Raw genomic sequence first — 14,538 nt, forward strand, 5'->3', positions numbered from 1 at the left:
ATATTCTTTAATATGCATTTATAAAACTTATACACAAACATACACCCGTTCTTCTTGTATATTTAAACAGCGACAGTTTCGTCACAAAACATTATAAACTGCAAACACATTGAGCAGCATAGGGAAAAGAAACTACTAATAGCGGCCGCTTAAGCTTCTTATAGGATACACGACAACCGTGAATAAACGCGCTAAGCCTGTGTCCTGATATTAGACACTAAGTGCATGGGCAAACCTTAGACGGGGAGAACCTGAATACTAAAGCACTACACGGTACACATAATATAACATTTTCTATGTATAAATACGGTCGGTTAATTACTCATGCTTTATCGCGTAACCGGTTAAACTGGAATAGTGGCATTGTGAAGCTTACTGCGGTCAACTCGTTCAGCAATGCTTCAGTCATGTGCTACTGGAGAAAATAAACACTTGGCATAGTGATGGGTACAACTTTGGTACATAGCACACGCATATAACATTTAATTCAAATACTTTTCAACCCGACTCTGCGTCGCTCGGTGCGTTCGGTTCTATCGTAATAGCGCTGCGCACGCTGCCTGCGTTTATGCTTTGTTCCGAGTCGGACGTCACAAGAGGATCAATTGTGTCGTCACTAACGATGCTACCGTTCTCTTCGACGTGGATTTCCGGCGCTGATAAACTTCCCACGTCGCTTAGCGTTGGTACATCGTATGATGGCAGATGATGCTTTATTGCACGGTTGGCCTCTATCGGTTCTCGTATACAACGCTCCGGGATGCCCTTAAGCATATTATCAACCGCCTCTACACCTTGAATTAGACAATGGTCCAGGTCGCCAGCCTCGTATTTAAATGCACCGAAGCGACCGCGGCTCCAGATGTCTTTGGCTTTAAGCCACCGAAGTGCTTCATCCACCTTCACAAACATGAAAAACAAGTTTAGAAAGTATCTTTGGGGCAATTGGCAAAATTATGACCATGTTTTAGCCCTGCTTCATATAATAATAAATGCCATGTTTAAACGAAGATAAAACACAGCATTTACGTCATGACTTTGTGGTAAATATTCCGTTGCAACTAATATAACACATATTGAATACATCTCTTCGTATGGCCGCGAAGAGGGGAAAGTTCGTTAAAAGCTACGCTGCGGGTAAAATTCTATTTATGAAAATTTGTTATAAAAGGCATGGGTTCTATACCTATTAAACACCGCCAGAAGAATGATACTAATTAGGAGATATTTGCAACAAAACGAGAACTTACCCTTTCATAGCCGCCTATGGTAGGCAAGGGGTAGCCGTGGGTCATTTCTGTGAGATGGATTGAAACAATTTCGTCATCGTCGCGTAATAGACCAACAGAACAAGCGTCTCTTATGACGTCATCAACTAAAACGGGCGGAGATAATATTAAACAATTTATAACACTTTCCACAAGTCTAATCTGTAACTATTGGAGGATTCTTCACCATAAAGTAACCGAATATCATATTATTGAAACAACAAATAGAAGGAATCAAAACGTTCCTTGCTACTTACCAACTGTTGCTTCCTGGATTGTTTTCAGCGGTCCCCCGCTAACTTCGAGCATTAGAGACCAATAAGGTCCAGCCTTCTCTTCAGTGTTTTCCTCATTCGACGCTGACTTTGCCAACCTTATCGTGTGTAGCTTAGTATCAGGGGGTGGGAGACTATCTGGGTCGTAGTTTGAGAAGACGCAAGCTCGGTGAAAGATAGTGTCGGATTCCGGGTAATAAATGCAACCTGAATGGAAATTTTACATAAAAGAAAAGAATTTGATAGCGAAAATCAAATTAAATAAAACAACGAATAATAAACGGCATTGGTAAACACGCTACGGGTAAAAATACAGTTAAAATTTGAAGGAACGTATGGCGATCTTATACCCTAACGCTAACCTATACTATATAACCGCTTACAGTGAGTTATGAAGAACAGTAAAAGACAAAAAGTAAGAAAACAAAAAATAAAGACGAAAAGATAAAAAATGTATTTTAATTTTGTAAATAGCGAAAAGACAAAATGAGAGTTTTTTAAACTCGTTAAAAAAAAGATGAAAGGTTATAATGCTATATCACCTGAAACATCCGTATGGTTGGTGGCGCCTCTAACGCCCAAGCAAACAACGAAGAGAGATGAACTGACCATATTCTCAGCTAAGTCTGAACGGCCAGAAAGTTCAAGCAGTGATGTCAGAGGCATGGTGCTGATTAATTGCTTGTATCTGTAGTGAGAGATATGTTAAATGTTGACGTAATTGGCTCAAATCACAGATGCGCTGGCATGACTCGCCGTATAGTCCCACCCATATAGAATGGAGAAGAGTAAATTCTAAATATATATTTCATATCACGGGATTGAATGAATGGATGTATGTATATTTTTTATCTTGGTATAACACGGGTATTGCGTTTCACACATCGTGCGCACTTAAACGTACTTTGTGGGTTAATATGTTTTGGGGATATTTTCAATGTGAATACCAAATCTCCTGGCGACCCCGCCGCAGAACCATATAGATTTTTCTTGTCATTTACGCTAACTCTTTCGGTTTTGACCATTGTTGGTTTAGTCTTTCGCGGTCGTGTGTCCTGGTTCATTTACGTGGCTTATACAAGCCATGTCATGATAAGATATCAAACATTTACGTGGCTTATACAAGCCAAGCCATGATAAGATATCAAAGCGATACTCAGTTTAAACTCTTTCTAAAACGAAAATCCTGAACAAATCTGGAGGAGTCAAAACAAAAAACGTGTCTTTTAAACCACAAACTAATACCTTTATGAACAAAACAAAAACAATATTTTAACACAAACTTCGACTGCTGTCCTGCTCCCCATTATCTCTTTATTAACGTGAGTTCACATGAAATATCATCAGCTTCTTGACAAGTAACAACGTTGTTTTAAAGTCGCGGGGTTGCGGTTATATAATTTTATAAATATTCCTTGTTTTCTACCAATTGGGCGATAAAGATAATCTAAACATGTCCCATCTTACCCAAACCTGCTATGTGTATAATATAAGGAAACATAGTCGGTGGGGGAAGATGGGTCAACATTTTCTCGTCCCATTTGATAGTAAACAAAGAAATTTCAAAGAATTATAAAACCCTATTTTCGCGACTCATATAGACCGTTGTTTATTGTTTAAAACACGATTTGGATATTTGTACACTATGTACCCAGCAATTAAGGTGACCCATTTCTTACCAACCTACTATATTGTATAAGAAATACATCTTACTTTATCTCCAAGCCTCCCTTTGTAACAATCTTTTTCTCCTCGATATCAAGCTCAGATATTTCATTTTTAAACCTCACGTTCGACTTGGGCAGCGATTTCGAAATGCTTCTCCACACGCCTACCAATCCCCCTTTGCTTGGATACATCGTTTCAGCTTCTGTTCCCCAACCTATATCATACGTATATAACGGTTATCATCGACATGCTTTGTATAATGCATTGGTTATCAAACTATTCGTCTCTTTAATTTGTCGTACACTACATCGTTTTGTCGTATAATCGTATTTTTAACACCAAACAACGCTCTTTTAGAGTCGTCGGAATATGGGGAACAATTGTGTAAACACTCTTTGTTTAAATGGGACGATACGATACTACTGCGCATGCGCGACATCTTCCATGAACAAATATTATGCGACATAAACATCACATTGAAACGTATCAATCGTCTCTTGAATAAAAAATACCTTAAAATTGGCCATGTTACCTTCTAAAAATATTGACGTTATAAAAACCATTTACCTTATAAACATATAGCCTACTAAAATTAGCCCAATTTATTGATTTCTACTAAATCAGTTTCATATCTACCTGGATCCTCTTGCTCGTCGTTCATAACGCGTTTCAAATCTTCACTGAGATCAGCTGGGGGTATTTTGATCTGAACCCAGTCAGATCTTAACTTTCCTGTAGGGTAGGCCCACGATTTGAATATATAAGGACGAAAGAACAAATTACAAAGGGTCTCCCCCCATTCCGATACCAAGAACTCATCTAAATTGGCATGTTCTTTATCTTTATCAGCTTCCTTGGCTTCCAGCTTCGCTTTTACAAGATCCATAACACAGGCTTGCTTCTCTGATACTGGCAACCCACCCAGGTTACTTTGAACTGGGTATTTGACCAATTTTCCTCGAATATAAACGAAGTTATTCCGTTTCCTTGTCTCCATAACACGGCCGTTATCCGGGCAGTAAAATGCGTCGATCATTTTGTCGAAATACTCGTAATGACTGGACAGCGTTTTGTAACCATGGTCAAACCGAAATCCTTCTGAAGTTTTAATCGACCCAGCTAAGCCTCCTGGATATTTTTCAGCGTCCAACAGAAGCCAATTCTCGTATCCATATTGTTTTAACCTAAAAGAGAACGTGTTTTAACAATATGAATAAATGTAACTTATTTATCCTCGCGTGTCGGTGCAATGAGTCTTTAATTAACATGGATGTTCTGTTTCATACACCCGCCCAATCATATGAGTGTAATTACATGCAACAACAAAGTTCATATTAGTTTACATATAGCAAATAATTGGATATTATTATAACAACAGCATGGTTGCTGAACAACATAACATAAATTCCTATGGATCTCGAAAATCACTCTAATTAAAACAACGAAGAAGAGAAATCGTGTAATTATGGATAAACGACAATCATTAAAACACGCTGTATGTAAAATATATAAGTATCAACTACCATAAAACACCAGCAATAAAAATCCGGAATTTGCCTTAAAAGAGATATAGTGGTTGCGTATAGCTGCAGTCTACCGTATACCAGGAAATACAAAGCGGGGGCTATAAATAGAAACTTTAATCAAACCTGTACGCTGCACCAAGCCCAGTCGGTCCGCCGCCTATTATAATTACATCCACTTGTGCAGCTTGGCCTTCTAACGTGTTTCCCATAATTAACCTACAGGCAAGTTGCTGTAACAAGAAATACGTAAATATATAAAACTAGGATTTGAAAACACAGTAGGTTGGGGTAAGATGGGACACCTTTCCATTGCATTCTATACTATTACTATCTTGTTCTTGTCCCATTTGGTAGTAAACAAAGGACATTCAAAGAATTATTACACCACATTCTTACGGCTCCTATAGAGCTTTGTTATTTTTTGTTTAAAACACGATCCGGATATTTGAACATTATTCGCTAAAGACGACCCATCTTACCCGATAGTACTGTATATAAAACTGAGCTTCTTTAGTAAGTTTTAATACAAACGTGACAGCTCATATGTGTGATACGTTTTCATCTAAAAATTTCGATTTAAAAAAACATGTTTTTAGTTTTAAACCGAACGTTGGAATTTGTATCATACACATGGGCTGTCATGATGTAATATAGATACAACTATAGATCAATACACACACAGTTCAGAATACGATAAAGATTAAACGCGCATCGCTATAACAGTTTGTATGCTTTGGATCAAAGGTACACTCGAGTTGAAATACGTGTCAACGCCAATTCGCACCGGTATAGGCAAATACCGGTATTGTTATTCAGACTGTACAATCCAGTAACGCGTGACTGCAGAAAACTTTGGCTCTGCTACTAGTTATTGCATCATATATCGGTACAAATACAGCTTATTACGCCTCACTGCTGTTTTGTTTGCACACTAAAGGGATCTAAACTGTTCTGTATTAAACTGTTTCATAATTTCGACTGTTTAATTTTGTTAAAATAAGTATTTTTTTAACTACAAACTAGATTTTATTATTTCGTTAGAAACGCTACCCTGATCCCTTGTGTAGTAAGATACAGCCATGTTTGCAGTTCCAAAATTTAGTAAAATACTCTGCTATTGTGTTCTCTACACCTGTTTACTCTGTTGTTGAAACGAAGCTATGCTAAATAGGGTACAGCAATATATAGCCTGGTTACGGATGAATAGCTTCCTAAACACGCGATGCTCGATTTTCCAAGCCGCTGGGACGGCTGGGCTTTGGGTTAACTCGTAACATAAAGCAAACAGAGTCATTCACGTCACGCCAGGGAAAATTGGGGGCTTTCCGAGCACGTAATCGCTAACGTTCACTTTCGTGGTAAAGATTCAATTCTCCTGTCAGCTTGAAACCTCAATATAACTAATGTTATAACTTTGACATTATCCACGCTTCGGGTAACTGTAAACTCATGAATTCGTATACCAACTTCGGCAGTACAACACTTTTCCCCTTACCTAACTTTAACATCCGCTATGCTTCAGGTAACTTTAAATTTTTAAACTCGTTTACAACAGCAGTGTACTGTCAACCCATACAAAACAGTAAGCAGACAATTCGGTTAGTAGCTATAGCTGTATACAGTTGTTTGTTCTCGTTAGCGGCAATAGCTAGCAGCTTCCTTTTCAAATTCACACAATGGTTCAGTACAATAGGTGTATGATCATTCAAACCGAAACCCGTGACACGTATACACTAAAATGCAACTGAATTACCGGTAACTGTGAGATTGTGTGCACCGAATTTGACATAATTTAAAGTACACCTAGAACCGGCTTGCTGTTCTGAACTTGAATAATACTACTGCAATGCTTCTACTTTAACGAGTGTTATAATATAGGGCTGCGGGGGCAATTCGGAAAGCATTCTCATCAGTCAATTAGTAATTAGCATACTCTAATGACAAACTTATGGCTAATAGATTACAGCAATGACACGACTTCCTTCAAACCACTGCAACGCGTATAACTCAAATAAATTACGTTTATATTAGCACATTACCAAAGCTAGTGCATAACTAAAAAGGCACACAAGTTCTCAAGTATGTTTGTACTTTAAACCAATATTCTGTTTGTTTTTCATGGGATCTCGTCAGGTGTATACACAATGCCACTTTCATGGTATAATTTCTTCTATACTACTCCTATTAAATTACATTCTGCACACGACTGTAATGTCTACACATGTATTACTTCTTCACCTAGAATTGCGAATGCCTGCAGGCATTTAAAACTAGTTTTTCTCGAAGGGTCAACTTTTTCGCGTGGCACTGATTGTAGTAACTTTCGTAGAAATATGCTGCATACTATAAGACCCTTTATAACACGCCCTAACTGCATGCCCTTGTAAAACTAAATCTATATAACTGCTTATACAGGCAGTTAAACGCCTTCTTGTGCTACTGCATTCTGCTAACGAGCTTAAAACACCATTGCAGTCTTCTAAATTAGATTTAGCTAAACAGTAGTTTTCGTATTCGTTGGTAAAGCGTGGCAGATACTCACTCCAATAACAGGAAAAGGATATGACAACTGAACATATACGCTTTGTGCTGCTCTAAGACGGTTTATTCAATGCAATAATGCATGACGCCGCTATGTAATTATTAAAGCAACTTACATTGCAAATATGTGATTAATATTGTATCTTATATTTCATATTCAGCTCAGTATAAAACAAAGCCTTTGTAGGTCTTTTTGTTGATCCAGTACAGAAATAGCTGTTTATAAAGTATTTTATGACATGACAGACTTATCTAATTTATTTGTATTATAGCCTATACGTTAATCTAATTATTATAAATAAAGCCTTATGTGACGTCATAAGAACATGTAGCAAACATTCAGAATGAAAATTTTAGTTCACCAAGCAACGAAATGAGTTCTGTAGCCGATGCAACGACTGTGGAAATAGTCTGCGAAGAAACGAAAGCGAATACTCGACCCCAAACTCCAGTAAGCGATACAAAAAGCTGGGATAACTTGCCGCATGTGTCGCTGATCAAAATCTTCACATATCTAAAAGAATCTCAGCTGTTGGAACTTCAGTTCGTATGCAAACGCTGGTATGATGTTATACGGCATACGCCCTCGCTTTGGCGAGAGAAATATTTTCGTTTCTCGGGCCGAGAACCACGGGACTTGACGCACCAGCCATATAGATATGCTACTCATTTTATTAGAACGTTTGGAAAATACCTCCACGTACTAGAGTTTAGACTACATAGTCCTGTGAGTACAGGGGTGTGTAAAAAGTTCCAAGTTTGCGTCAAAGTTTGTCTAAATCATCTAGCTAAGAATCGGGCTCGGATCAAAGTCCTGTCATTACCTATGTTACAACTTGACCGTTCTCAATGGATGCTATATAAAGAAGACTTTTGCTCTGCATTGGCCAAGTTTTTCTGCAAAAGTCAGCACAGTATGCGCGACGTATGTTTGCGTGGGGCGAGGGCAAATTTTGATGACGGTTATAAAGTACTGTACGCTATGGGTTACAACACTGGTGACACTGTAACCCGTCTCGATTTGGAAGATTTTTTCGGCCGTACTCCGACCCCCGTTTACGATAAACCACAATTTGTAGACTGCTTAAAAAACTTCACAAACCTTCAGGAATTGGACCTAAACTACAGCTGTCTCTCTGAAGAATTATTGGACGGCTTGGCCGAAAAACTGAATCCTGATTCGTTAAGATGGTTTTACATAAAAGTATACGCGTATGACCCGCATAACCAAGTTGTGTGGGGGCACTCGTGGGGAGCTCTGGTCAAAAAGTGTCCATCATTAAAAGTGAATATGCTATTTCAACGGGTCATGACCTCTGACGAGCACTTTCGTATTCTGCTACCTCAAATACCACTGTCACAGGTGAATTTGATCTTAATTCCTTTTACATGCATTCATTCAGTCTTAAAGTGAGTTTTTTTTTATCAGCACGTCAAAAACTGTAAGCTTTTTTATTTCTAAAAGAAGTCTTAAACTAAGTTTTTTTTTTATCGTTTGGGTAAATCCAAACTAAAGTCTAAAACAATTCTGGTAAAATAATTAAACAGACTTAAATAAACTTATTACCTATATACTGTGGGGGAGATGGGACACCTTTTGCACATAATATCCAAATATCCTGATCGTGCTTTAAACAATTAACAACGGTCTATATGGGAGTCGTGAAGATATGGTTTTATAATTTGTTAAAAGTTTTTTGTTACTACCAAATGGGACAAGAAAATGGAACGAAAGGGTGTCCCATCTTCCCCACCCCACTATATCTTTTCACCATACAGTAAACCGAGTAAAGTGTCTTGTTAAGTATTTTCCCTATTAATTTTATTCAGGTTTCGTTTGACGGATGTTATTTCGCCGATCAATCATGGCAACTTTACCCAACCATTACAAGCATTCTACCTCTGTTTAAAAAACATCTTCGGCGAATTACAATAGGTATAAGTTAGTTTATGAGCATTCCAATGCTATAAATGAATGGATGTAGTGGGGTATGGCAAGAGGGGGTAACTAAGGTAGAAAAAGAGGGGCACTTTATTTTATCGTCCCACTGGTTAGTAAAAAGAACATTCAAAGGATTATAAAGCCATGTCCTTATACGACACTTATATAGACCGTTGTTTTTTGTATGTCTTACATTTTAATGAACTACATTGGTTCGCAGACTTGCCGGACACAAGAGAAGTCTTTGAAAACGAGTTGCTAACTTTAATACAGCACTGTGACAAACTTGTCTCTTTGAAACTGTATGCTTTCATTACTTCAAGGTTTGTAGATCGTCTGCTACAAATGGTGCAGGACGGAAAGTCGAAATTGGAAATTATTAAGGTAGATTTGCATTTCAAATGCTTGATTTCCACTTTTGTATTATGTAGCCTACTGTAGAGATGATTGCGCTAATGGGGCAATTATAACGTGTAGCAGATAATCATAACGGGCTACCGATCAAACCATTATGTCCACGTGGATCATGCATATACATTAAACCAATTAGGTCCGAATAGATGTAGCTTAATCTTTTTGTTTGCCAAGCATATAATGACTATAACCATAGACGGTGCATATCAAATACGGTGGTCAAAAACAAGTGGGAATGAGGTGTGTAAAACAGAACGCGGGTATTATTTAGTAGGGTGGGGGGAGATGGAACGCCTCTTTATTCTATTTCCCCGTCCAATTTGGTAGTAAACAAAACAAATTCAATAAGTTATAAAACTGTATCCTCAAGACCCGTAGATCGTTGCTAAATGTTTAAAATACGATTAGAATATTTCGATATTTAGGCTGTGTGCGTAAGGTATCCCATCTTCCCCCACCCTACGATAACTACGGTCGCTGCCCCGCGACTCGACGATATATAGTAGAGTGGGGGAAGATGGGACACCTTTAACACCTAATATCCAAATAGCCTAATATCCAAATAGATCGTGTTTTAAACAATTAACAACGGTCTGTGGAAGTCGAGAAAATACTTTTTTTATAATTCAATGAATGTTCTTTGTTTACTACCAAATGAAAAGAGAAAACTAAACGAAAAGGTGTCCCATCTTCCCCCACCCTACTATACATAAGTAAGCGACATTGAATGGATATACCTTGCTTTATCTGCGCGTTAAAGTTACTTTTAATCAACACGGATATTAAAAACTTGTAAATAGACTATTTGAATAACCCCTATTTTTCTATTTAGATTCGTATCTACCTCCGTGACTACGACACACAAGACGAGGAATCTGAATTAGATCGAATATTCGCCAAATATGAAAGATTGGTCGGCGGCGATTTAAATTACTATGCATCATGTGTTACATCTATTTAAATATATTAATAATACAGTGTATTTTTTGTACGGTCTTTAAAGGGAAAATAGCAACGCAAAAATTTTCTCGTGCTTAGTTATGGCTTAAATACGACTTCCTACTGAGAACAGGGATGGTATACTCGGCTACCGACTAAACTAGTCGGTGGGTCAATGACAACGGTGGGTCAATCAAACACATTGAAACTATACTTTTAGACAACTAAAACACTTGGTTTTAATCTGTTTTGAATCGATTAGGCCATTAAAGGTGTTTTAACCGTTGCGTGTCCACGCGTATGGCAGGGAACTGTCGGTTGCCACGATCAGTGAGCCATGCAGAGTCACGCCATCGCGCAGAGTCACGCCATCGCGCAGAGTCGCGCTGAGCGCTCATTATGATTGTGACGTCATACGAGATACGTGCTGCGCGAGTTCGAGTAGCAAAGGCTTGTAAAACATTTGCGGAATAATGCATTACCAGCATTCGTGTTAACAGACATAGGACAGCTATTATATAGAACAAACTATGTTTTTTAAAGCAGCTAGTTTTATACTAGTTTTGAATTTGATTAGGCTGTCTTTTATAAACTGTACAAGTCACGATCACGACGATGATACAATCGGTAAGAACCATTTGTTAAAGTTTACAGAAATTATACGATTTAGACCTTTTGTATTATGTATTTCTAGACTCTTTTCTGTGCAGAAAGTGTGGGGAAACGATTGCAAACCCAAAACAGTTTGCACATCACCAAAGCCCACTTGCGTTGAAGTGCTGGAACGAAACGTTACTAAACATACCAAAGGTTAAAATTCAACTGTTTCAAAATCCGCAAAAGATGCAATTTAATGTTGTGACTTTTTCCACTGCCAATGTTTATGCACACGAACAGGTACAGAGTTTAATATAGTCAACTTTTCATACCACCCTGGTGGGTGGCATTTTAAATTTACATCAATTTGCTTTTTTTAAATAAGTTGATCTTCGTTACTTTGTTCGGAGAGAAAAATTATGTGTATGATTCACTGGCATTTTTGCACAAAAATAAACTTTTTAACTTAATGCTTTTGAAATAAAAAGATTATCAGCAAAACATAATTTGTCAACTAATTTTGTCAATGATTTTTCGGAGCTCATTTAAGAAAAAATTAAACTTTTTATTATAATTTATAGGCATTTTCAGAAGCTTCTTGGTTCCCTGGTTATGTGTGGAGGATCACTACATGCCCGCGCTGTCATTCTCATCTAGGCTGGAAGTTTCAGCCCGTTAATTTTAATCATGTGACACATACAGAACATGAGACTTTTGTTGGAATAATTTTAGACAGGCTGCTCGAAAATAAACACACAGACAGCGTTTTACTTGTGCCAGACTCATATAAAAGCTAGTACCAGTTATATATTCAGTTGAGATTGCAATACATTGTAAATAATTGCTGTTTTGTAAAACTGTTTCGTTTTTTTAATACTTCTATTTTTCTTGTAATGATTGCACTAGCCTATACAGATTTTGGTGGCTTGTAAGGTGTTGTATAAGTTATATGTTCATTCTTTTCTTTCAATCATATTAGGTTGGTTAGGCTTAAGATTCTATACTGGATGATTATATAACCGCATTTATGTCGGAGTTTAATTGCTGAAATGTCGAGTTCAAGTTACAATGACTCAAGTTTTGATCACCTTAGTGACTCTCCATCCCACATTGATGTAGAGATGGCTACGAACACATTGCAAATATCAAACCCTTCAAGTGCGGCATCCTCTGTGCCAAACACTGACGAGGAAGATGAAGACACAAGTGATAAACATCATCAATCGTATAAGGAGCGGAGAAGAGAGGCGCACACCCAAGCAGAGAAGAAAAGAAGAGAAGCGATCAGGAAAGGATATGATGAACTTCAACTCATTGTCCCTAACCTGGTCCAGCAAGCGGATGTTATAGGATCACAGAAATTAAGCAAAGCTGTGATTCTGCAGCGATCACTTAACTATGTGGAGTTTCTACAGCAGCAAAAGAAGAAACAGATTGAAGAGTTAAACCAGCTTCGTAAAGAGAAAATGGCACTTGCTATCATGAAAGCAAGTTATGAGCAAATTGTGAAGCAACAAATGAAATTCAGCGATGGGGCGCAAGGAAAAGTTTCAGAGGAAGTTAAGTTCAATATTTTCCAGCAAGTAATGGAAAAATTATTTGTGACTTTTAACTCAACAATTACAACCAATACATTTCAAGATGTCTCTCATGGCATTATTAACTGGATTGAGGAGCATTGTAAGCCTCCTATGTTAAGAAACATTGTGAATGAAGTACTTGGTATGGCATCTAGTACCACGTATTATGGTTCCCAGCGCTTTTGACTTGTTTCTTATATTTAAGTTGCAAAGTTCAATTGTCTATGGTATAGCACAATGCACATTTTAAAATGACAAAATGTACTGTATTGTTGAATTTGTTTTTAGTACAGTATGGTGCTTCTGGCTAACTGATGACAATCGTGTTTTATTATTATTTTGTTTTGTCTTTTTTATTGTCTTTTCTTTCTTGCTGCCTTATCAGCATTTATTTTAATCTGCCATGACTTAAAATTAACAGCCTTCAAAAAGACCTCATAATATAATTATATTGATCTAATGTGAAATACCCACCACACCCTGAAACTTGTAGCCAAGCAGCTGTTGGTAAAAATGTTTGAGAATGTATTTAACATTAACAGCAGTTTTCACTTACGCATTATGCTAATTTAACTTTGTTTCACCGTTTTCCAGGGTTACTGATTTTTCATAGGTTACCAAACTTGCATAATTGTTAAAGATGTCCACCGAATTTAATGCAGCAGCAGAAGCTGCAAAGAATTTGCCAACACGTCCGTCAGATGAGAAACTTCTTGACTTGTATGCACTTTACAAGCAAGCCACCATTGGCGATTGTAATACAGACAGACCTGGGATGTTTGACCTAAAGGGAAAAGCAAAATGGGATGCTTGGAATGGAAAGAAGGGGTTGGCTCAAAGTGATGCAGAGAAGCAGTACATTGCTTTGGTTGAAGAGCTAAAGCGTTAACAACCTAAAACAGACATGTGTTTTAATTATGGCAGCAAAATTATAGCAGTTGTTACAAAATGGTTTTAAGCATTTTTCCATCAATAATTTATTTCTAGCAGCTTTAGTCAACTTTGGTTAATAATTTATCCAGTCTAGTTGGATTGGATATCAGTTTGAAAAACAAAAGAGTGTGTTATAATGTGTTATATTTATGTCTTTTTAAATGTGTTATATTTATGTCTTCTATCCAAAATCGAAACTAATGCCATTATTTCGTCAAAATATATTAACCCATATTATGTGTTGTGTTGCAAAAAAAGACGATACATTCTTAAGATGTACTATTTCCTGGCTAAATGAAATTACATATCTACCTAATGCATTAACCCCATTTAAACATGTGTTACAAATCTAATATTACATAATTGTTGTATGCAAATAAAATTTTAATGTTCCAATTATGCAGGTGAGGTGTACATGATTTTAAACACAATCTGTTAGATAAATTACAGCATTGTTAGGTAATGAGCGTTAGTAGGATTGTACTTCGTACTTTGCACACCACAAACAGAGTAAACTCCACTAAAGTAAAGAAACCTCTTCCAGTGTTAACCCTATACACGAAGAACCCTTGCCCTCTATGTGAGGAGGCCAAGGACAAACTGAGCCCACTTTCGAACAAAGTAAGAAAAAGGTTCATGTTTATTTAAAACATAAGTAACCCGAAACCGTAAATAACATATTAATTGTATAATGCCTTTCAGAGTATGGATTTCATTTGACAGTGTTTATATCATTCATTCATTCATACATTAACTTATATGTACAGTATTTGCCATTCGTAAAGGCCACAGTTGTACACCATGGCCACATAGGCCCCACTTGCATGCAAAGTAATTTTATTTAATCTATACTGC

General features: G+C 37.2%; 5 protein-coding genes across 5 annotated transcripts; 4 read left to right on the forward strand and 1 right to left on the reverse strand.

Annotated features, from left to right (window-relative positions):
- Positions 1-40: 40 nt before the first annotated feature.
- Positions 41-5,007, reverse strand: LOC149737123 (uncharacterized). Its single transcript, XM_089876317.1, has 7 exons — positions 4,861-5,007; positions 3,848-4,395; positions 3,257-3,425; positions 2,086-2,231; positions 1,526-1,750; positions 1,251-1,375; positions 41-900 (listed from the first exon to the last, which is right to left on the reverse strand). Exons 1-7 carry the CDS (start codon positions 4,944-4,946, stop codon positions 499-501), a joined length of 1,701 nt encoding a protein of 566 aa, XP_089732443.1. The 5' UTR covers positions 4,947-5,007; the 3' UTR covers positions 41-498.
- A 144-nt stretch (positions 5,008-5,151) lies between these two features.
- LOC149737124 (F-box only protein 39-like) lies at positions 5,152-10,614 on the forward strand. The gene is made up of 4 exons (XM_089876319.1): positions 5,152-8,641; positions 9,109-9,214; positions 9,441-9,604; positions 10,467-10,614. The coding sequence occupies exons 1-4, from the start codon at positions 7,652-7,654 to the stop codon at positions 10,593-10,595; spliced, it is 1,389 nt and encodes a 462-aa protein (XP_089732445.1). The 5' UTR covers positions 5,152-7,651; the 3' UTR covers positions 10,596-10,614.
- Positions 10,615-10,943: 329 nt separating this feature from the next.
- LOC149737125 (uncharacterized) lies at positions 10,944-12,149 on the forward strand. The gene is made up of 3 exons (XM_089876335.1): positions 10,944-11,200; positions 11,268-11,470; positions 11,752-12,149. Exons 1-3 carry the CDS (start codon positions 11,104-11,106, stop codon positions 11,965-11,967), a joined length of 516 nt encoding a protein of 171 aa, XP_089732461.1. The 5' UTR covers positions 10,944-11,103; the 3' UTR covers positions 11,968-12,149.
- A 64-nt stretch (positions 12,150-12,213) lies between these two features.
- LOC149737126 (max-like protein X) lies at positions 12,214-13,344 on the forward strand. The gene has a single exon (XM_089876333.1). It carries the CDS (start codon positions 12,220-12,222, stop codon positions 12,934-12,936), a length of 717 nt encoding a protein of 238 aa, XP_089732459.1. The 5' UTR covers positions 12,214-12,219; the 3' UTR covers positions 12,937-13,344.
- Positions 13,345-13,390: 46 nt separating this feature from the next.
- Positions 13,391-14,082, forward strand: LOC149737127 (acyl-CoA-binding protein-like). The gene has a single exon (XM_089876338.1). It carries the CDS (start codon positions 13,391-13,393, stop codon positions 13,637-13,639), a length of 249 nt encoding a protein of 82 aa, XP_089732464.1. The 3' UTR covers positions 13,640-14,082.
- Positions 14,083-14,538: the final 456 nt, after the last annotated feature.

This window comes from Ciona robusta, chromosome 4 (assembly GCF_009617815.1).
Source record: "Ciona robusta chromosome 4, ASM961781v2".
Taxonomy (NCBI): domain Eukaryota; kingdom Metazoa; phylum Chordata; class Ascidiacea; order Phlebobranchia; family Cionidae; genus Ciona; species Ciona robusta.